This window comes from Scomber scombrus, chromosome 3, assembly GCF_963691925.1.
Source record: "Scomber scombrus chromosome 3, fScoSco1.1, whole genome shotgun sequence".
Taxonomy (NCBI): domain Eukaryota; kingdom Metazoa; phylum Chordata; class Actinopteri; order Scombriformes; family Scombridae; genus Scomber; species Scomber scombrus.
The window spans coordinates 7,476,677-7,500,238 of record NC_084972.1 but is presented as its reverse complement, the minus strand read 5'-3'; the positions used below and the strand labels follow the sequence as shown (position 1 = coordinate 7,500,238).

The 23,562-nt window shown below is 38.9% G+C and overlaps 2 protein-coding genes across 2 annotated transcripts; one reads left to right on the top strand and one right to left on the bottom strand.

Moving 5' to 3' along the window:
- Positions 1-4,525: 4,525 nt before the first annotated feature.
- LOC133977665 (eukaryotic translation initiation factor 4E type 3-like) lies at positions 4,526-11,585 on the bottom strand. The gene is made up of 7 exons (XM_062415901.1): positions 11,241-11,585; positions 9,239-9,311; positions 7,498-7,592; positions 7,021-7,081; positions 6,873-6,939; positions 6,631-6,786; positions 4,526-5,995 (listed from the first exon to the last, which is right to left on the bottom strand). The coding sequence occupies exons 1-7, from the start codon at positions 11,423-11,425 to the stop codon at positions 5,949-5,951; spliced, it is 684 nt and encodes a 227-aa protein (XP_062271885.1). The 5' UTR covers positions 11,426-11,585; the 3' UTR covers positions 4,526-5,948.
- Positions 11,586-15,039: 3,454 nt separating this feature from the next.
- gpr27 (G protein-coupled receptor 27) lies at positions 15,040-16,501 on the top strand. The gene has a single exon (XM_062415900.1). The coding sequence runs from the start codon at positions 15,299-15,301 to the stop codon at positions 16,412-16,414; it is 1,116 nt and encodes a 371-aa protein (XP_062271884.1). The 5' UTR covers positions 15,040-15,298; the 3' UTR covers positions 16,415-16,501.
- Positions 16,502-23,562: the final 7,061 nt, after the last annotated feature.

Sequence of the window (23,562 nt, the reverse complement as noted above, 5' to 3'; positions counted from 1 at the left end):
AGCCTACTCCGCCTGCCTCGGTGTGGCGAGGTGGTAGAGGTGTGGGGTGGAGGAGGAGGGTGGAGGGGGACTGACTAACTAACTTAACTATAAGGAGAAAGAGATAATCTTACCGAGGGCGTCGAGAGAAAAAAAAGAAGCAAAATGTGGAGTTTCACACTCGCTACCTCCCAGTCCGTGTCGCGGGGGAAAGGCACTAGCTCCTTTTCTTAATGTTGTTATTAGATTTTAACACGCCGAGAAAAGAAGGAGAGAAGAGAAAAAAAAGGAAGAATCGCGGATTTGGATGTTGTTTTGTTGATGTTCCCAAGCCCGTGACGTCATATCCACCTGCAGGTTCATTGCATTGCAGATCCTTCATAGAAACATCACAGTCACAAGTATAATTCAGTAGCACTTAGTAGGTCCTTTATATGGGAAAATGTAATGATGTGCATTAGTTTTAGCTGAAAGTGTGACAGGAGAGGGGGGGGCTGTCAGAAAAGCTAAAATGTCTAAGCTGACTAATTACAACTGAGGCAGAATGAACTTCTATTATTTCACAAATTTCCCCTGTCTGTTTTTCTTTTTTTTTCTTTTTTTGTAACTGTTTCAAAGCCTCACTGCAAAAAGATATGCTTTGACATAATCATCAAAGATGTTTTAATCTCAACTGTGTAGAGTCCTAACTATTAAAGAGGGTGATATTAAGATTTTGAAAATGACTGAACATAATCAGAGTGCAGGTTCTTTCCGTTCATGTGTGGTTATAATTTCTGACCTTTATGTTCTCACATGCTAAGGGCAGGGACTATGCTTTAAATGGCAATGAAGTTATCAAGAATTTCTGTTTGGTATCATTTCTGAGGTTGAAAAGTTGTGCTTACTCCCACTCGTGACTACTGGCATTGGGACTATTAAAATCTCTGTCACTTGCCCCTGAAGAGGAGAATTATCACGGGCCAGTTCAACAGTCCAGTTAACACTCATTGTAAAGCAACATTAATTCAACCCCTAGAGAAAATATTTTAAGTTGCTTTTTGTCCTTGATCAAGGTCTGAGAAGCACAGCTCATTTCGTTATAAATGACATTACATTTATCATGGCTGCATCTGGGAGGAATGCTGCTGATGAGCCCTCTCAAGAAGGCTGTTTCTTAGTAGAGAGCGCCACCCTCTGACCATACCCAGTCACAGGAAGTATTGGATATCTTCAAAGAAAAGTCACTTGGTCTTTAGCTTATGGGTTTATGTTGATTTCAATTAATATTCTCACTGCTCTGTGTCACTTTATTACTCAATAACTACATTTCCCCTGTAATATCCTTAACCCTTCAGTGCATGGATGTTTTTCCAAACATTTGGACATACCTAGGTTCTTTAGAGGCTTGTAACTTCTGGATCACAGATTGAGCTTGAAATAAAATTTATAATGCTTTTACACTTTTCAGATCATAATATTAATATGAATAAACCCATAAAAGTATACAATTTGTATTTATTTGGTCTTTTAACTGTCATTTATGTATTATTATATTATATTTTTATGTTTACGTACACATTATATTATGTTACACATGAACTACTGTAACTGCCCCATGACTCGCACCAAACACAAATTAATCACAAATCATTGTCACTGTGACTGTTGTGGTCATTACAATATGTTTACACTGTGCACAGCTATCTATTGTTTTGTTCTTAAGCTCATGTCCATGAAGGCATTGTGACTTCATGTTTCCATGTCCTCATTTTTGGAGTCATAACCCTGAAAATTAAAAGTTTACACCACGTTAATTAACATCAGCAAACCTCCAAAATCATTTTGTCTGTATTAATTAATTGTAACAGTGACTCAAAATGAAACCAAACAAGAGAACACAACATTACTTACTATGACCTGTTACCTGCACCTTCAATACAATGCTAGTACATTTCTCTGGACTTTGATTTTTTTTTTAAATGCATTACAAAAGCATCAGTTTTCAACAATATTGATATTTTGACACAAGATAATTGTTAAAAGCCAATAGTTTGTGCACTAGAAGGAACTTGAAGCTTAAATAAAATGTAAGAATAAGACAGGGTGCAATATGGTCGCAGGTAAGTGTGTAATTAGTGTCATATATACAAAGTGTACAGTTATAGTAGTTACATTAAATACATGAAGTAAGCATAGTGAAAGTTGTGTCAAAGCCCTTTAAATTGCATTTCAATAAGATTTTCTTTTTTACTCAAAACATATCGTCAATCCCACAGCTCAAAGCCGCCACATCTCCGCTGTAAAGCTGCACTGTATATGTGACAGACGCATCAGTTATTATATGGTCCACAACCACAGTGTTGTGTTCAATGACCCCAGTGCCCAGTAACACCCTCTGAGTTATCCAACTGATAAGTCTGAAGCCACAGTGTGGAATTTAGACGTATGAATTGGACACACATATACAGCCATAGCGAGAACTGTGAGAAGTTCAAAATAGACATTTCTTGATATGAAAGATTTCACATTTTTTCTCATGCCTAAGAAAAAACATCTCTGTATTAAAACTAAAATATTCCTATCTGTCTTTTTGAATGTGTGTGTGATGAATTCCCTCTGGTGAATGTATGATATAATTCTTGTACTTTATGAAATTTTATCTCTTTTTTATATAACTACACCCTGCCCTTAATATTCCTAACAGGATTTGCAGTTTTATTATGGTTTGCATAGTAAGCCAATTCGACAGTCTTTTATAGTATTACAGTAGGGTTTTTTTCTCACAAGGTTGTAAACATGATTGTCTGGAGTAATTAATGAGCAAAATGAAGATGTATATACACTGTCTAGTCAATCTAACACGTAATCTAAGCTTTCTAATTCTTCAGCGGCTTGATCTGCATGTCAATACTGGATCTATGAGCTCAGCGGAGCCCAACAAGCCTGCGTCTGGCTCTGAATTTATTACCATGTTTTGTTGGTGTCACGCTGGTGATGTGTTGTGTGGATTAAGGCCCTGACTTGATGGAGTGTAGTTACAAATTAATTGGGGATCACTATCAGTTACGTAATAGCCTCTCCACACATTCGCGTGCACACAACAAAGTAATTAGCTTTCTGTTAATTAGGTAATTAAGCAAATGAATAGGAGCTCCTCTTGATTTCCAAAGGGGATGAATGGCTCGGATACGGTGTTTTACCCTCGCTGCTGGGGGCTCTAAATGAAAAGAAGAGGACTTCTGAAGAAGGTATACAGATTAATGACCTGTAGACTGTCCAATAAGCAAAAAGGAGAAAAACTTGAGACTTATGTCTTGTGCACCATTCTGCAATTATAAATATACACTGATTGATGACAAGGCATTGTTGAGTTGCCAGGAATCAAACATAAATAACTTTTAAATCATAAAAAATAAGTAATCATATAGTTTGGAAGGTAAATTAAGAATATTCTTGAGATTTTCTGCTTAACTTGTGCCTTTAACACATTAATTATTCATCACAGATTAATACTTTTTTTTTTTTAAAGTTTCATACTTACACACCATGACTGAATGTTAATAGTGTTATTTAGCTAAATGAAACTACATTATGCATAATTCTTATAATAATCCATGACGATGTTTGAGTTTGAAAGTGATAGTAAAGTATAGAATGGTAAAATATTGTATGTCCAGTCTCTTAAACACATGTCCAATAAGGTGGACAGTTATATTTTCAGTCACAGAAAATAGATACAAATAGATAAGTGACAATAATCATGTTGAATTGTGCTTTATGCTGTCTGTATGTTCTCCACCTGTCTATTTGAGTTACTGCCTAGGTAACTTTTTGTGTCACATTTTACTAATTAAAAACTTGTAAAAGCAAATCTGAAAAAATAACATTAGTAATGTTAACTTGATGTGGTGATGCAATGTTAATGTTGTGTTTACAGCTTGCTGCGCAGCCTCCAACTGGCAAAAAGGAGAAAAACAATCATTCAATTGAAGTTTAATGGGCCTTACTTTTTTTCACAGAAGACATTTTGATATGTCAGCAGGAATTGCACAAGTCTAAATAACACAATACGTGACCAACTCCATTTCAGTTTCAGGGTCGTGATATTGTGCATGCTTGCTCATAATGACACGCTTGAATAAAGCCATTGTTGATATTATTAGTAAAACCTGTGCTTTTCCTTCTTAGACAAGAAAAGATGTCTGCTGTGAGACACGAAGAGATAAATCAAAAAGAAAATGAACAAATAAGACGGTCAGATTTGGTGGACTGATAAACAAGATTTTACAACTTTACTGTAGGTTATCAATTTTATGCTGTGTCTTACTTCCATTGGAGAGCCATTGCTGCTTGTGCTTTCAAAAGTTGTTTGAGGTATTATAATTGTCTTACTTTGAGTGACAGCAGTAATGTAATGTGCAACTGACCCCATTAAAAATGATGAGTCAGCACAAAATGGCTTGCCATGGGTGAAAGATGCTGAAGTTTTAACACATCACACTATCTCTTAAACAGATAACTGCTGTTTATGATTGTTACCATGCAACAAGAAACACAAAACAAGTGCATTTACATTTTATTGACTAAGTCCATGTCACTGCATTAAACCATGTTTACAAATGAAATATTGTCCCCTTATAACTTATTAACCAGTCCAAAGTTGAACTAGAAAAGTGGTGTGACATACCATAATACCAGAAGCATTCAGTTTACTGTAGCCTACACTGCAATAAAAACAATAGTGTGTTATAACTGTACTAGTGACGGTAAACAAATTGATGACGTTTCAGGTAAAATGGCCCAGATATGTAAACAGATCTAAAGTATAAAAATGTTTCTTTTTTACATTTTAACTGTTAAAATATGGTATTAACCTGTACAGACATGATCAAATTGATGAGATTATGTTTAAATAAGCATACATTCCTTTGAAGCAACAGTCTATATCCACTCATATTCATTTAAACCCGCCACATCCGTCTATGTGACTTCTGAAGACATACAATTTGACATATTGCATCTAGAGATCATACTGAACATGGGAATCTCATTACTTTCTTTAAAACAAATAATGCTGCTTTTGTTTTTTTACTCAGTTGTGTTATGGTTAAAAGGACACAGTCCGGTAAGCAAACTAGATTTATCGGTGAGGAAAAAACAACTACGGACGAGCACCACCGGCCGAGCACGTAACAAAAAAATGTGCCGCCTCTCTTCAGAGTCACACACTAAACAATGTGTGACTGCTTTAAAAAGGAGAGCAGAGGTCTACTTTTGACACTTGTATTGAAAGAAATGTCACATATTGTGTGGCTGGGAACATTCAAAGAGGCACCTTTCAGGATGGATTTTTACTCTTTAACTAAACCCTCCAAGAAACTAAATCTAACATTTCTTAGGGCCATATTTGTGCTGATTTTCTATGATGGTTTTATAGCTGAGGGACACCGTGACTGGAACATGTGGTCATGTGCAATATTTCCAAGTGTTACCCTGATCTTCATGCTGTACAACTGAAGACTTGAGAAACCGAATGAGACGTTCACCCCATCTGTAGAAGTGAACTCCACCTGAATAAAAACACTCCTTCACGATTAAAACTCGATATGACTTGAAGTATCTTAACATATCATATGTTATGTAGGTGCTACCTCTATACCAAGCTTCAAAATGTGAGGTCTGTAGGCCGTGCAGAGAAACAGGACCGTGCCAGTGCAGTTCAGTATAGAAGGAAGTCAAAACCAACATGGAATAATGAACTCAATAAGATTTTGACGCTGGATATACATTGTCTGAGGGCTTTTTTCAGAGCTGTAGGGCCCCACATGAAAGATGAAACAAAGGCATCAGTCATAAAAAGTTATAAAAATATATTGATAACATTTCTTCGTTGAATGCAAAATAATATCCTCGATTAGGTTGTGGACAGAGCTGGTACAGGGTTCAGGTTAAAAAAATAAACCAAAAGAAAAAAAGTGCGTTAAAATCTAATGTCTTGAACGTCCTCCCTCAAAGGCGTGATGTTCCATGTGAGCTGAAAAAGTCAAAGTGATTCATAGTGAGTATAAACCCTTGATCTGTTAGGCATAAATAACACTCATTTTACATTCAGAACACAGTTTAAACCACGACTACACAGCGACCTTTTATCATTTTTTGAATTTCAAAATAATAGAAATACTCAGATTTGAATCTGGATAGAATTCTTGGATTTCAGCTCAAAAAACACAATCTTAAGATGAAAGAAGTGCTTCTACTCGACGAGCATTAGTTAAAACACTGTCACTCATTATAATGTTAGCAGCAAATATTTAACATGTAGTGACAAGACCAGCCTATATGAATGTGCAACAGTATGTGGAGCAGGTATGACTGCATATGGGCCATTTATCTCACTGCCTTTTCTCCAGTGTCAATGCAGGCTTGATTTGCCTGCAGTCATGAGCATTCCTTTAAATCATCCTCTGGCACACTTACACACCGGTTGGAAATGTCTTCTTTTAAAATGTGCAGTCTTTTTTCTACAGTCTCACATGCATAGGCGATAAGTTTCTGACAAGGCGTCTGCAAAGCTTGAGCTCATTTCCATTTCTAAATCCCCCCCCCAAAAAAAAGGTACAACACATGAAAGTGGAGAGAAAAGGGAAAGAAAAAAAGAGGCATACTTACACTTATAAAAAACAGCTTTAAAAGATATGCAGGGGAGGAGCTCATAGATTTTTCCCAAGACACTGGCTTCGTTAGCGAGAGACGCATCTTTATTCCACACTTGTACAACATCTTCCCGATCTCGAACGCTAACGCTGACACCGACGACCTCGTCGTCTGACAAACAAACAAAATAAGAGATGAAACACAGATAAATATCTATCAACAGAAAAGCTATCAATGAAAGAAGCAGAGCGGCGTACCTGAGGCACAGTAATCTGCAAACTGCTCCCCAATAGTAGCAAGTAACAATTCTTTCCAAACTGCAGACTGAAGGGCAAAGAGAGGCTAATTAGTGATTCAAGTCATTTATTATTATTATTAAAGATCTCAGCAGGGCATAACACCTACAGTGCTTTCTTTTGGTACTTTCATCTTCCATACTCCTCCATTTGCATTACTTTCCTCTTCCCTGTTGGAGTAAAAAAGATTGAAAAAACTAATGAATACAGCACAATCTTAACTGAACTCAGTTTTATATTTATTACATATTTCCTTCAGCTAAAATAGAAAATGTTGAATAGTAATAACATCCCATCAGTGTACTAATAGTGATAAGGCTGTGGTAATTTCAAAAGTAATAATGTAATAATTCAAGCTTTTACTACACACTCAGTTCCATGTATTAAACATACATCCCTTTATGTTGCTGTGATGACATTATTACACTAACAGTGTTTCTTATATGTGCAATGTAACTGGAGGGAAATTACTATTATTATGACATTACGTGGCAGTTACAGCATGGGGCTGCTGTTATAATTTCCAATCTCTTTGAGCCTATGATAATAAATATAATCATAATATTTACAGTAATAACAGACTCACCAGAGTGGCCTCCGTTCTCCGCGCATTAAGTGATAGCTACATCTCAAAGGCAGTGCGGACACTGGAGGGATGTTGTTGTATACACTCCAGAACATCTGCAAACAGACAAAAAAAAGAGAAGTGATGCTTATGACACGTGCAAGAGAGTTACTTCTTCCTATAAACTAAAGAGAGGGTTATTTTAGTGCTGTCTAATAGTAGCAATTTGCCTCCTTTGTCCAACATGAAATTGGTTTGCAGCACTTTTGTGTATTTTCTACAGGAAATGAACTCACAGCTGTTATCCAGATCATTTTTAATTAATAAATTGTTTTCTTAATAAAGTAACTCCACATTGACTGTGACATTCTTTCTTCTCTTTTACGGAGAAATGCTGATCATGTTGTCAGATCACACCAAAGAAAAAATAACCAGTGTGCTTTAAGCAGTTCATTCTGGGATTTGTTTGTACTTTTAAACATCAGTCCTGCATTGTCACTAGCTGGTGTGTTTTTCCAGGTTTTGTGCAGATGATGCAAATAAAAAGCAGACAGACCTCCCTGCAGGACCAATACAGTAACTACAACATCACTGCTGTAAACCTCTCACTGCAGCACAGAGTGACAATGTGCAGCAGTGCAATGGGTGTTAAAGACCCCCTCCAGACATATTTTAAAACACATAAAAAGTACTCTGCTTTGAATAATTAATAGTGTCCGATACAGTTTTTCCACAAAAAAGTTCAACTATCTTGTTAGAAATGGTCAAAATTACATCTATTTGTTTTGCCTCATTAAAAATCCACAATCTATTAACATGTAAATATTTGATTCATTTCAGAAAAAGTCTCCTACTCCACTGAAAAGTGGACGTATATACACTGGAGGTTTCGAGTTTCCACACACATCAAAACTTGTGTAAGCTAAATATTGGATCAGGTTTTTGCTTCCACAATAGATGTAAAGCCACAAATCATGCTTGTAGGTGCGCCCCTTCAACTCAGAACTTTCCCCCCTTTCGGGAGATGTGAAAGCAGCCTTCACATGTCAGACTGTGCACATATAGTACATCATTCTGCACGGTGAGGCTTGAACATCCAACTGAAGGAACAAGAAGAAGAAAAAAAACAACACATTTTTGAGTGAGGGGGGGGGGGGGGGGGGGGGGGGGTTTAAGGATTTTAGCTGGAAGGGCCAAATCTGTTTCATATTCCCCTGAACAACTGAAGAGTTTGACTAAATGATTAAAACAATAGTTGGTGTGTTTTTCAGCTTATTAAAACTGAAACCATAAGTCAGTTTCACTGACTATGTTACTGAAACTGCATAATGAAAACAGTTTCCACCTAATTTGGGGGGGTAAATGTAGCTTTACTGTAATAAAAGCCCTAAAAGCATCATATCAAAACACATTAGCAGATGCACTTTCACATGTCAGATACTAGTGGACCCAGATCCGGAGCTGTTGTCAGATACACTATACCACACAACAACAACAAGAGGATGCCATTTGAAACTCGCTTACGTAACATGGTGTCAGATCATTATAATGTATGTGCTCATATTTCATGGTAAAAAAAAAAACTTAGATTTTTTCCCCCATCAGCTCTGCCTGCTGTAGCTTTAATTGCCAAATAACTGCTGTTTCCCTTTTATCGCAGGACCCTCTTCTCATGTGAACGTGACTCTGCAGCCAAGTCACACACTCGATCTGTTTGCTCTTAAGATGATGAAGCTGTTTGAGCCCACACACCAAATCTCACCTGAACGCTCTGTACTGTGTAGATCTTCTTCAGATTGGATTCACATTGTGCGGCCGTCGTGCCAGGTAACGACCTGCAACAACACATGAAAACTGATTCAGACTCTCAGCTTTTTTCAGTTCATTCATTCTACTGAGTGCCGACAGGCTGTAAAATAGAGCTGTCTTAACTTGCTTTTAAAGCTGATATTTAACATTTGAACCCATTCTATAGCTTTTGTTTGGTTTGCATAGTAAGTAAGTAAGTTTATCTACCAAAAGATCAAGTGAAGGTTTTGTAGAAGTTGCCCAGGAGCGTCATTGCTCTAAAATGACTTCATTGATGTAATAATTTCAGATTTTCTAATTTTCTTTATCTAATTATTTTCTTTCAATTATCTAAATCAACTTTTATTGATGTGGTTTCCCTTTTTATATAGTTCTTCATTAAATTCCTTAAACCTTTTATTAATACCTGGGGGCTCTTTAATAATAGTGTGACCTGAGTGTATATCTGGGATTAATCTAGAGGTTTTATCTTTCTGAAGTCTGCAGGAAAGTATTTTACCTGTCTTCTCTTCCATTACATTTTTTTTTTACTTTCCACACCTTGTTATATGCAATTTTCTGCTTCTGTAAAACAACTTTTCTCTGTGCATGACATCAATAAAAAACAAATTGAACCCAGGATCATTTTGATTCATTTCCATGCCTGTATAGATTATATGATGCATGCTGTAATTACACCAATAATGACTGTGCTATTCAAGTATAGAAGTGTTCATCTAGCCTGATGCTTCATGAACAGCTGTATTCTTGGGGTTGGATCATGTTATTTATGTATGTATTCATTCATTTTATTCATAAAAAAGCCACAATAACAGACATATAGAGCTAAATGTGAAACTGTCAAATCTAAATGAAGGATTATTTTCTAGATCAATTAATCAGAAAAGCACATCACAAGCTCTGAGAGTGCATGATGATGACTTAATGTGTTTCATGTTATTTAACAAACAGTCCAAAACCTCAATATTTACTTTTAAATGGCATATATACAAATAAGAGCAGCAAATATTTGCATTTACAGAAACTGAAGCAGGTAAAATTGGTCATGTTTGCTTTGTAAAAAAAAATATTTCTTTGCAAAAAATGGACAAAACTGTTGCTTATTAATTTCCTGGTGATCCACTAATGAATGAACTGACCTATTATTTCAAATCTGGTGTTAATAGAGTTAATAACAGCCTGCTCTTTCAGTTGGAAACTGAGCCTTTTTTCCTTCTTTTTTTTTTTTAAAGGTTTCTTGAGGTTATTTCATTAATATTTAACTCATTACATGTCAACACAATGAGCAAACACATGAAAGAAGCCAAAACTTCAGCGTCAACCAAACTTTGGACACCTTTGCACCGAGGCAAAGGATCAAACCATAAACTAAGCATAAATGACAAACTTCCTGTTAGATCATAGAGGAGGAAATGTAGCATTTAAAGATCTTATGTAAGCTCAGACACATTACACTGAGTAGGCTACTATTGCAAACATGGCTGTATTAAAGTCTACACTGCGTATTTAGCTGTTGAAGAAAGTGAAGCTAGTATCTTTAAGTGTGCTACTTTGTAAGAAAACTGGAGAAAGAGTCACAAAGTTCAACTCTAACCCCCCCCTCCTCTTCCTCCTCCTACTCCTCCTCCTCAGGCTCCCCTGCTGGGAACCTGAGCTCCGGTAACTTCACTTTATATGTTTGGATATCAAAGAAATAACACACGTCCACTGTGATACGCACACGTCGTTACCTTTACCACTAATAAAGCCGCGAAAATGTGAACTTTTCTGGGGATGTCAGCCTAGGTTAGGTCAACAGAATAAGGTCATGTAAAACGCAAACACTCTCCCGCTACATTTGTTCCCGGAGGCCTGCTGAAAGCTTTTGGCCTTGAATGATATTTTTCTCGCCCCCCTCCCTCCTCTTCACATCCCCGCTGCTCTAAAGTGAACGACAACGCGGAAGGATATATTACCTGTCCAGCCAAAACGTCCAAGGTGAATGCAAAGGCAGCGTCGCGGTGTCGTCTTCTCGGTGTTTCTTTGTGATATTGTCCAACTCTTTCTCGTCGATGTCAATGTTTTCAGGGGGGGGGACAGTGTCGCCGCTCAATGCTCCTCTATCCATCTGTAAATCCGTCTGACCCGCAGGAACCGCCATTACAGCAGAAAAAAAAGACGCTGCTCTTTTTCTCTGCTGCTGCTTCTATCTATCTCCTTAATAAAAACACCCGGTTTGGCTTTATCTCCACATACAGAAACACACTTTTTCCGCCTACCGACTGATGACGTCTCTGCGTCACCGGGCAGAAACGACGCAGTTGGTCCATCCCAGAGAGCCGGAAAAATAAGATGAGGAATCACTCTGCTGGATTTTTTTGGGAGGGTTAGCAGAAACCGACATGCATCACATATCTACCAGCCTCATAGCTCCATCATGCACTGGATAACTGATTGTGCGGACACATGGTTAGATATATTAAAAGATGGGACAGTCAGGAGCCCAAATTAACATTCAAATAGTTTTTTCTTGCCATAATCATTCCTCTTGTTCATACTGACCATTAGAAGATCCCTTCACTTAATGCATTTACAATGTAAGTAATGGGAGCCAAAAACCATATTCCTACTTCTGTGCAAAAATGTATTTAAAAGTTTATTTGGAGCTAACATGAAGCTTCAACTGTCTGAATTAGTCCTATACTTCCACCACAGCTCAACAGTGAAACACTGTCTGAGGAAACACAAAGAGGGAATTCAATGGTACAGAGTCTGTTAATGTGGCAGATATCCACTTCATATGACTAACTCAGACTGCTAAAGCCTCATATAAGCTTCCTTTAAAGGACCAGTGTGTAGGATTTAGTGGCATCTGGTGGTGATGTTGCAGATTGCTACCCCTCACACATCCCTTTCAAGCATGCTGGCATGCTAAGGTGGCCAACAAACTACCAAAAAACACAAAAGGTCCTTTCTAGAGCCAGTGTTTGGTTTGTTTGTTCTGGGCTACTATAGAAACACAGTGGTGCAACATGGTGGGCTCTGTGGAAGAGGACCCACCAAGTAGGTCTATCTGTGGACTTGTAGTATCTACACAACACACTCACTTTACTAGATGATACACCAACTTGGTTAGGTTTAGGGATAAGCAGTTAGGGTTGGGTAACACACTTGTGTAATATTCATATATTCTATTTTATAATCTATTTCTGCTGAGTCCCTTCTGCTAGATGTCACTATGTTCTACCCACTGCACATGTAAATACATTTGTGTGGACACATTGTGGATTTTGGCCTTCATCACTTACATTGAAAACACATTTGAAGGAGATCTTTTAACAGCCAGTATGAACAGGATGAATGACTACAGCAAGGAAAACATCTGTCACTGTTCATATGGACATTAACTGTTGTTTTAAGAAAGATTTTTTAAAATGTGAACCTATCCTTTAAACTACTAAAGTTGTTTTTAAAAAGATCAGAATAATTCAGTGATGAAGTAGGAGGGTGTTGTTTTTATAAATGTTATTGACAACTGAGTCTGGTGGACTTTCACCTTAAAATTGAGGCTACTTTTACAATTGTAGGCTACCACTAGTAAATCTAGGTTACCACAAGTGCACCTTAATAAACTTGTATGACACAGTAGCAACCAGACCACATCCCTATACGCAGTTTATAGCAATAAATTAACTTGAGTCCTTTATAAAGGCAGTAGGTCTGCTGTATATTCACTTAAGCCAATATTAGCTTATCACTGATTCGAATCTGCCAACATTTACGTAGAAATGAATATAATCTCTATGTAAATATTGGCAGATAGGTCACATGAAATTGCAGTACATGACAACAATGTTTTTTACTGTAATTTAGAAAAATGATGCCTTTAGTTTATGTTAAACAGCGATATTTTTGGGTACAGAGTGACAAATACACTCAAATGTCTTGGCCAATAATGTTCAAGTTTGTTCAGAGTTAAAGCATCATATAATTGTCATTATTTCAGTTTTCAACATTAGCTCTAAAAAAAAAGTGTGTTTTTCCATTTAACACAAATTGGCTTTTCTAGTCATTTGTGCAGGTCTTTATATATTTCTTGGGCATAGACATTTGTGAAATACACCTGGATATTGCTGTGTTCTTACTGAAAATAGCCTAGTTCTTTGCTCCCAGTATTTAATATACAGTCACGAACTGTAAGCAAGCCTGCTGTATGTGAAAAGCAGAAACGGGCTTACGTCAATTTATGTAGACCAGGAAACTGGTATGTTTTTTTCTCTTTTGAGTGAGACCTCTTCTTATTACACTAGCTTTGGTCTTTGGTCCCCTTGTCGGCTATTATATGGTACTTAAGTTGCACTTTATTACTTGATATATTGTATTTGTAATTTTCCAATAAAGATCTTTAAAAAAAAGAAAAGTATAGGTTGCAGACTCCAACAAGGCAGTTGTTTATGAAGCCCCTTAACTACAGAAACTATATGATCAGCCCAGAACTTGACACACATCCTTTAAGCAATGCACAGACTCCAAAAAAGGAACTATTTCCCAATTAGTGTGTAAATATTTGCATTTTGACTTTTTCGTTGGTTATTAAAAAACATGTTCCATGCTTCAGTGCCAGCGTTTGTTGTTCCAGCAATGTCAGACTCAGCTAGTTCATTACCTTGAACTCAGCCACACCAACAACACTCCAAAACTAATTTAGTTGGTGGAAACATTTGACTGGCAGTTGGTTTTATTCTGGTTTGTAATTGTTGTAGTGTCTGCCTGAACCTTCTGTAATTATTCCCCTGGACTTGATCCGAGTTCCAGTGTTTGTGGTGACTGGGTCATGAAAGCTGAGCTCCACTTTGAAAGTATTACAGAGCACTGAGCTCACGTATGACCAAAGTGGGTTCTGGTCTGATGTGAATTAATGTCTCAAATCAGCTCTGGTTGTGTGGCATACCAGTCAAACCCAAACCCAGTCTAAACTTAATTAAATGCAGTAAACCATTGAAAACCTTGTAACTATTGATCAGTTCCTCAGTGTACAACATATAAAATTGTGATGGCCTATCTGTACATTATTGTCCTTACATCACATACTGTTTGCATGTGTGCATATATAATGTTTGTCCTGCAATAATAAAGATTATAAGTTGCATTAGTGAACAATATCTGCAGAACTCTTAACTGTTATTGCCTTTATTTGATATATAAACATCGTATAGGGGCTGTGATAGTTACATATTATAACCTGCATATCAAGGCATTGTGCAATATTGATACAAGTCAACATCTGTCAACATCTGCATCACGTCAGTGCATGAAGACAGGCTTCCTATAGATTGCAATAGACATGGACCGGCAGATGAGACTCCTGGCTGATCCCAGGCCTGCTCTGTACATGCAAGCGGACGTGCGTCGCATAGACTAGACGCTGTGCTGTGTATGTGTGTGAGAGATCCACCGAGAGACCCGCCGTCCTGACGCCCCCCACCTCTGTGAGCTTCCCACCTCCACTCAGCTTCCATAGTCAAACACGTTGTTTGTATATTTTTGTAACATTGTGGCAGCGGGCATTGACGAGGCTGGGGGTGCGTAATTGCGCCATGCTTCCGCGCAGCACTGTCTGTTTTTTGATTCCTCAAGGCGAAAAACTGGAGACCTCCGCCATCGGTGGAAACTGAGATGTGTTATTGAGTCTGCTGAACGGATGCCTACCGAGATGGTGTATAAACCCCAACCTGGCTGTCTCTGTTCACCGGAGAGAGGAGCCACAGACAGGGGTGATTTTAATACCGGACACTTGTGAGATGAAGGATAAGAAGAAGAAAAAAGAAGAGATATTGATTGATTTTTGTTTGTTTTTTATTAATGGTTGTGATCACAGAACATCGGGATGGATGTTGAGCGGGTGGATTTATTCCTGAGTGATTTTTCTATGTGAGGGGCGGCGGATCGCGTTGTGTTTTCCATTCAGCCGTGGCAGGATACTACCGATCGTTGATGAATTGATGTGGGAATACGCGCTACCTCGGCTGCATAGATGGCAAACACAAGTGAGTTTGGGGAGAGCAGCCCGTCCTTACAGAACTATGCGTCCGCGGCCTCTGCGGTCAAGCTGGCCTCCCTGGGTCTGATCATGGGCATCAGCTTGCTGGGCAACGCGTCGCTGTCCCTGCTGCTGCTGAAGGACAGCTCCCTCCACAAGGCTCCCTACTACTTCCTACTGGATCTGTGCCTGGCAGACGTGGTCCGCTCCGCCGTGTGTTTCCCCTTCGTGATGGCATCGATCGGCGGCGGCTCCGCCTGGCCGTACAGCGGGCTCAGCTGCAAGATCGTCGCCTTCATGTCCGTGCTCTTCTGCTTCCACGTCGCCTTCCTCCTCTTCTGCGTTAGTGTCACCCGGTACATGGCGATCGCCCACCACAGGTTTTACTCCAAGCGGATGAATCTGTGTACGTGCGTCGCGGTGATTTGCATGGTTTGGACTCTCTCCGTGGCTATGGCTTTCCCCCCGGTGTTCGACGTGGGCACCTACAAGTTCATCCGTGAGGAGGAGCAGTGCATCTTCGAGCACCGCTACGTGAAGGCGAACGACACGCTGGGCTTCATGCTGATGCTGGCCGTCATCGTGGGGACGACCCATGTGGTTTACATAAAGATGCTGTGCTTCGTGTACGATCACCGTAAAATGAAACCTGCCCAGCTGGTACCAGCCATCAGCCAGAACTGGACCTTCCACGGCCCCGGAGCCACCGGGCAGGCCGCCGCCAACTGGATCGCCGGCTTCGGCAGAGGACCTACCCCGCCGACGCTGGTGGGCATCAGGCAAGCGACTCACCCCGGCAACAGGAGGCTGTTGGTGCTGGATGAGTTTAAGATGGAGAAACGGATAGGGAAGATGTACTACATGATCACACTGACATTCCTCATCATGTGGGCTCCTTATATAAGCGCCTGCTACCTGAGAATATTTGTGCGGGGGGCTTCGGTCCCGCAGCTCTACCTGAGCGCTGCGGTGTGGATGAGCTTCGCCCAGGCTGGAGCGAACCCCATCATCAGCTTCCTGTTCAACAAGGAGCTCCGAATGCGCCTCAGAGCCTGTTTCCCCTGCTGCTTGGGAACACAGACACCCATGGAGCCATACTGTGTCATCTAAACGCTCCTGGCCCCAACATATATACTGCCAAAGACACACTTCTACATCTAGACTGGTCCCCAAAATGTGTTTACGCAGTCAGGGATGTTCAGCTCAGTTTATTTGTGACAAACAGTCCACCCACTACTTTAATTTGACAAAAGATTACACTACACAGACTGGTTGAAACTATAGGAAGTATATTAAGAGATGGAAGCACCAACTGGGCATCAGATGTCATAATTAAGCCACATTTTAATTTACACCTCTGCATGTGTAGGCTATACAGTAGGTGACATTCACTCCAAATCATCATTCAGTCATTTTATGTCCTACCTTTGGAGACATTTTTTTCCCTCTGCCCTATTGAGCATATTAACCTTTTTTTTTGGTCTGCTACAATATTGTACATGAATGTCATTTTGGCTATTTGTTTGTATATTGTAAAATGATATTCCAACACATCCGTTTAAGGTTGTTTGCCTTCTGCAGAACTGATGACTGAAACAATACACAAGTATTTTGTCAGCTGATGAGAGTCATCATCTCTGGCATCTGAGACACACTTGCTTACTAGACATTTGGATAACACAAATGAGATGCACATCTCAGTATATTTTTAGTGAGGACAATGTCACATTTGTAAATACTGTACAGCTTTTCTCCCCTACTCTATTTCTGCTTTTTTAACCAGATATATTGTATATTTCATAATCTCTTAGAATGCTTAGTGTTTACCAAGGTGTTATCACTCACTTTAAAAGGTATTTTGCAAATTCTTATTCTTCATGGATCAGTTGTGTTGAGAAATGGGTCGATCCACGTTCCCAGGAGGAAAAACAGATATCATTCTTTTTCTACGGTTATGGACAGTTTGGTGCTTTGGAAAGGATGTTTGCATTGTTTGTATTTCTTAGCAAATAAATAAGAAAAGGAAGATAAGTTGTTTGGACTGTATCATCTGTTTTAAACATGTCTTTACATGATCTGGCTCTGCTCTTGAATGCATCTCAGGTTACTGTATGTTTTTAAAAGGAAACACACCCCAGATACATTCACACGGTGCAATAAGAGGTCTATACTAGTTTATTTAGTTTATCATTTACTTTTGATGACATAATCACTTCACCCTGTGGGTTTGAAATGGAGAGGGTGATAGGTATGTTTAAAGATTTTATAGTTCAGAAAAAAGTAACAATCTGGCTGATAAATCAATACAGACATTGGTATCTTAGTGTCTGTACGATGGATTAAAGGTAAAGGTCATATACTGTGGGTACATTCAAATAACTGAACTGAGGTCATGGCCTCTGAATATTTTCTGGGACTAAAGGAGTACTCCACTTCCAAACAAAAATTAGGCAACAGAGGCAAATACATCTTGCTTTTTAGTCTCCAGTGTGCGTCAGGCTCTAAATCTGACACTTCCGATATTGCAACTGGGTAGCATCTTGCAATAGACGTCCACAGCCTCCTACATACCCACTTCTTTCAAACTCCAAGCCACCAACACAGTCCTCCAGTGAAACATCTTAAACAGTATCAAGTTGACCCAAGATAGAGGGCTATCATCAGATCATCAGGGCTATCTTTTCAAACTTTGGAAAAATCCCCAATCCACACAAGACATTACGCAACTGTTTTTTACAGACTGGAATGCACTCCTTGTGACTGGTAAACAAACTTCATGTGTAAAGCAGGTAGAGTGTTGCTTTAATAACCCAGGGGAAGTTTAACATTTGCATGTGCTTAGTATATTTTAGACTGATTCCGGTGTTTTAGACCCAGGACTGCAATGTTTTAAACATATACAAAACCAGGCAAAAGTTTAGACACCCTTGCCCATTCACTTGAAAGAGAAAATGTGTCAAAAATTTTGGCTAGTATGTAATTAAACTTTGACTTCTTTTAGCCAACACACAATTACACAAATGAAAGATCCACTGTCTTTCATTCATAATTTTATTCCTGGCAGCGAGGAGAGGAATTAAAAACAACATTTATTTACCTATGATGCGATGCGATGCGATACGATTCGATACGTCACAATACGATACGATACGATACGATACGATACGATAGGATACGATATGATACGATAGGATACGATACAGTGTGGTACGATGCGGTACAATGCGATACAATGCGATACGATGCGATACGATGCGATACGATACGTTACGATAAGATTTGATACGATACGATACGTACAGTGTGGTACGATGCGATACGATGCGATACGATGCGATACGATGCGATACGGTACAGTGTGGTACGATGCGATACGTTACGATGTGATACGATGTGATACGATGTGATACGATGCGATGCGATGCGATGCGACGCGACGCGACGCGATGCGACACGATACGATGCGATACGATGCGATGCGATACGACGCGATACGACGCGATACGACGCGATACGATGCGATATGATGCGATACGATGCGGAACAATAAGGTACAGTACGGTGCGGTACGATATGATACTATATTATATTACTTAATAACAGTTGACTGAATGAGTAAACTATAAAAAAATCCAACTATTGAAAATAGAGACCTGGGGGCTTTGGTGGGACATGATGAACTTAGTATCCAGGCTATTGTCCTGTTACTTATATGGGTGTTGTTGAACATCAGTGTAAAATGAAAAATCTAATAAGACGCCTTTTCTCTTTGATTATGACAGCCTGACACTAAATCTGACATTTACCATCATGAAAAATCTTCTGCTATCGATCTAATTATAGATGCTGGAAATGTGCCAATGTCATATCACATCATTAATGTTTGGCTGCCACCACAAAACAACAATAGCTGCCTAGTTAGAAGGTTAGAGGTTTGATTTTCCCAACACTGCATTTATGAAACAGCTAAATAGATTGGTGTTAATTGGCTGTTTGTGTGCCATCTGCCTTTTAAACAAACTCACTCAAACTCCAGTGCCCTCCTCCGTCCTTAGGCAAGTATTGATTCAGGTAATTGCCGCTGCATTCATTGACATTGGCCTCGATTACACAAAACCGCCGCAGTTCTCTCAGTTTAATCACCGTGACTTAGTGAGGTGTTTCTGAGGTCCGGCCCTCGTGCATCACTATAATCTGATCACCATACAACACCGAGCACCTCAACACTGTCTGCCCTCAGTGCTTCTGGAACCATTAGCATCACAACATGCCTGCTTGTTCCTGACAGCTGGCCGAGCTCTGCTACCAGCGAGCTGAGGTCTCCCGGTGTAATTGCTGTGGCTCCTCGGCTGTAGGATCCTCCTCACCTGCACGTGCTCTCGTGAGATGCAAATGCAGGTCGGGTATTTTTGGTACATTGCGATGGCTTCGGGGCATGCAGGCTCTGATGTGATGCTGGGGAAATGTCACTATTTTTGCCGGGCTTTCACTGCCGACTCCATTACTGACCTTTCTAGTCCTTCTAACCACTAAGTGACATTGATGACGACTGCCCTCCTCACTGAGTTCTCCTAAAATACAATTTAGACAGTTAGAAATTAAACTTTTTTTTATCTGATGAGCTAATGTTGGATAAGATATTCCAACTTTTTGAGATTTTATTAAACAAAATGACTGGGTGACGCTGCCTAAGAATCATATTTTTTTAAGGCTCAAAAAGATTCATGGTTCCTTATTGTACTAATAATAGATATTTTGCACACACTGTTATACTAATTGTAACTAATTCTGCCTAAAGTTATTGAGATGCTACCAGTATTCTGTTCCCAGTGATTTTGTATTCTTTTATGTAGTCTTTAGTAGTTTTCAGGCTTCCATTATCTGGGGCATTTCTTCATCACAAATAACTCCATTGAGAGTTTTAGGCAACTGAATTCTCTCACATCACAAGCCACAGAAGACTAGTATACATTATTTAGGTCTAAGATTGATGTGCATCATTGCCCTACACATTGGATAAAGCTAATCATAGCTTTGAGCTTTGAACATGCTGTGAATAATCTAAGTGATTCATTTTATAGCTGTATTATAAAGAGGTTCACCTGCTGCCAAGGTAAATGTGAGAGAACATCTGTCTCCTTTGTTTTTCACTTCCAATAAAATGCTCTTACTGTCTTTTTGTAATTTGCAGTTGGAAAACTGGACAGCAGTCACAACTGGGTGATAGAACTTTAACCCAGCTTGCAACATCTCACTCAGTTAGTTTATTTATTGTCGGCGTGGGAACATGTGTTTATCCTCATGTTTCCCTAGAGGGCACTTGAAAGCTCAGCAAAAACTCAACTTGCAGAGCACTGTGAGACATGCAACCCAGTATAACACAGAACCATGTGTCATTTGAAGTGAAGATTATTCTTATTGCCAAATACAGAGATGCAGCATTAAGAAGAGGATTTGTTCCCATGTGTGTATTTTGATTGCATTAAAAAATCTAATGATAATAATGAATTATATAGAATAAAATGTATTAGACAGAGACATGATTCACTATGAACTGCATACAAATGTTTAGTGATGTTGTCTACTGATAAATTATTATTAATACTGATTATCACTGATCAATGTGAGGTGTCTATTTCACAAACCAAGCAAACAGCATACCAGTATATGGATATGAAAGTTAATAGATGCCATCCATACATGTCCTTTGAATAATAGTTTGTGTTTAATATGTTCTTTCCACCATCATTATCTTGTTAAAATCTTTAAAACTACATCTGATTAAAAATTACAAAATCTATGAATGTGCAAAACATACTTTTCGTTTTAAAAGTTTAACTGCCTGAAACACGATGTCTCCTTCCTCATTGTAAATTCCATCCTCTTTGTTTGTGCACTGGAGGCTTCAAGTTTCCACATCCCACTTGTGTCAGCTATATCCTGGACCAGGATTGGCTCCAAACTAGCCGTGATGTCAGAAATCATGCCTGTCTATAACTTAGATTTTTGGTGAGCATAGAGAAACTTTCCTCCTTCGGCACATGAATATGATAAAAGACTTCCAGTATCAAACACACATCATGCTGCACAGTAAAGCTCAAACATTCAACTGGTAACAAGAAGAACAACACATTTTTGAGCAGAGGGGGACTTTAAGTCGTGACTACAGTGTCACTACAGTTTTATATCATCATTTTATCATCAGTGATGAGCTCTGAAATTCAAAGGGACAGAGACTAGTAATTAGAGTTTCCTTTAAACATACTGTAGCTTAAAGGTATACAATGTAGGATCTTCCTGAAAAACAGTGTGTGGACTAAAAAGTAATCCCTCTCAATCACCACCCACTAGCAGTATATCTACAGAGACCCTGCTCTCTGCCTGTATTTTCTTATTATTCTGCTGTGTTTGGGGCATTTCTGGGTGTCAAACTTTGGGCAGCGGGTCTGTGGCCCCCAGCCAATAACAGCGGGCAAGGTGTGAGGTCAGGACTCAGGGTGGTATTCCAAAATGCTTTAAGTGATAACTCTGAGTTTGTTACCTCTGGGAGGAGGGAAACTGGCTTTTCTCTTCCAGAAAGAAAGCTAACTTAAACTCGGGGTCAGTTACCATGGTAACTCTTGGTTGGATTATGTGTTTGTCATTCAAGGACTACCTTAATTTTTTAGTTTCGCTATGAGTCATTTCTTTGAACAGTGTTTTTTTTTCTTTTGCCTTCACATTCAAATTACACACAGCGTGAACTCATCCTCAGCTCATAATAAAACTTCCTAAATGTCCTTCTGTTATAACACTGTGACTCGGCTGTCAGTTTGTTAGAGCAGCTCCTGCACTGACAAATCTAAAGCACATAATGTGTAACATCAGTTTAAATTTACAAAATCAGTATGAAGCTTTAGACACAAGCTCTTAGGATTAATGAATAATTATCTCTATCGCTCTTGAGCTTGTGATTAGTTGCACTGATGGAACATAATTACTATAATATTGGAGATTATATGTTAATAGTTCTGAGTGAGTAGGACAGTGGAAGTGGAGGCACAATGTATAACATTTTAAAATTGACTGTACTTTAACCTTTATGCCTTTATAAGTACAAATCACCAAACAAATTATTACTGGATCAGACTGTGAGTTTACAGTCATGTATCTCTCTATTTGATCTATTACTTTTTTTTTTTTTTTAATCTTAAACTACATTTTGCCACCTCCTGTGTTTTGTCCCCATCAAATTAAAGCTGAACAGATACATTTAAAATGTAATGCAGCTGCAGCCTGATAAGCAGCCAGATTCCACTTTATCATCCATTAAGTAAGTCTGGTAAATGTTGAATTAATGGACAACACTGAATAAAACTAAACGTATTAACACTCTCCCTGCTCTGACCCAGGCTTTTTGAAATAAGATAATGTATATGCACCATCTGCATACACATGCTTAAATTTCTCTTTGTCCACTGGACTAAAATGGAGACTGTTGCCATGGTGAATCATAATATCAGAGCTCCATTGATGATGATTTCTTCATTCATCAGGCACACACTTACTGTAACTCTGAGTGAACATACTCAGAGTTGACTGAATTGACTCTGATCAGCTTCTCAGGAATCGAAAACTTGGAGGTTCCGATCAGGGTTCATCAATTCAGAGTTCAGGGTTACACTCAGAGTTTGTTAAACCTCCTTTCTGGAATAACAAATTGATACTGTGTTTTTTATGTGCTTCAGTGTTACAGCCCTAAAGGACATTGCTTCTCCATCTCTCTCTCTTGCTCTCTGTCTGTGTCTGTTTGACCGAGGGCGAATCTGAGATACACACACATACACACACATGCAGAGGCCACAGTGGACAGGATTCAGCATGAACTTCAGCTGCATTCATACCAAATGCTCCAAATCCCGCAGGGTTGTGCGGAGTTTGGGGTTTATGCTTTAGAAACATAATAAAAGCGTTGTATTTCTCTGATTCATGGCTTTGTTCTTGCTACTGCTTCTTCCTCTCTTCATTCACTATGTAGCCCGCTTGACCATTGCTTTCGCTCTCACTCTAGTGTCATTGTAGCAGGAATGTTGTGTTTACGATACAACCGCCAAATCCTACATAATATGCCTTTAATTCAACCTGAACCAAACTGATGCATTATTAAATATATCTCTTTATTTAAAAGAAATAAAAAACAAAGTGGAAACTGACTTTTCAATGCAGTTGAAATAATTACAGTGCAGGTAGCAAACAGTGTAACTTGTGAATGTTGGTCC

Excerpts from the sequence above, each read along its gene's own strand:
- LOC133977665 (XM_062415901.1), bottom strand. The coding sequence starts at position 11,425 with ATGGCGGTTCCTGCGGGTCAGACGGATTTACAGATGGATAGAGGAGCA. Across the intron at positions 7,082-7,497 it reads GGAGAACGGAGGCCACTCTG|GGAAGAGGAAAGTAATGCAA; the intron begins GTGAGTCTGTTA and ends TTACTCCAACAG. Across the intron at positions 6,940-7,020 it reads AAGTACCAAAAGAAAGCACT|TCTGCAGTTTGGAAAGAATT; the intron begins GTAGGTGTTATG and ends TTTGCCCTTCAG.
- gpr27 (XM_062415900.1), top strand. The coding sequence starts at position 15,299 with ATGGCAAACACAAGTGAGTTTGGGGAGAGCAGCCCGTCCTTACAGAAC.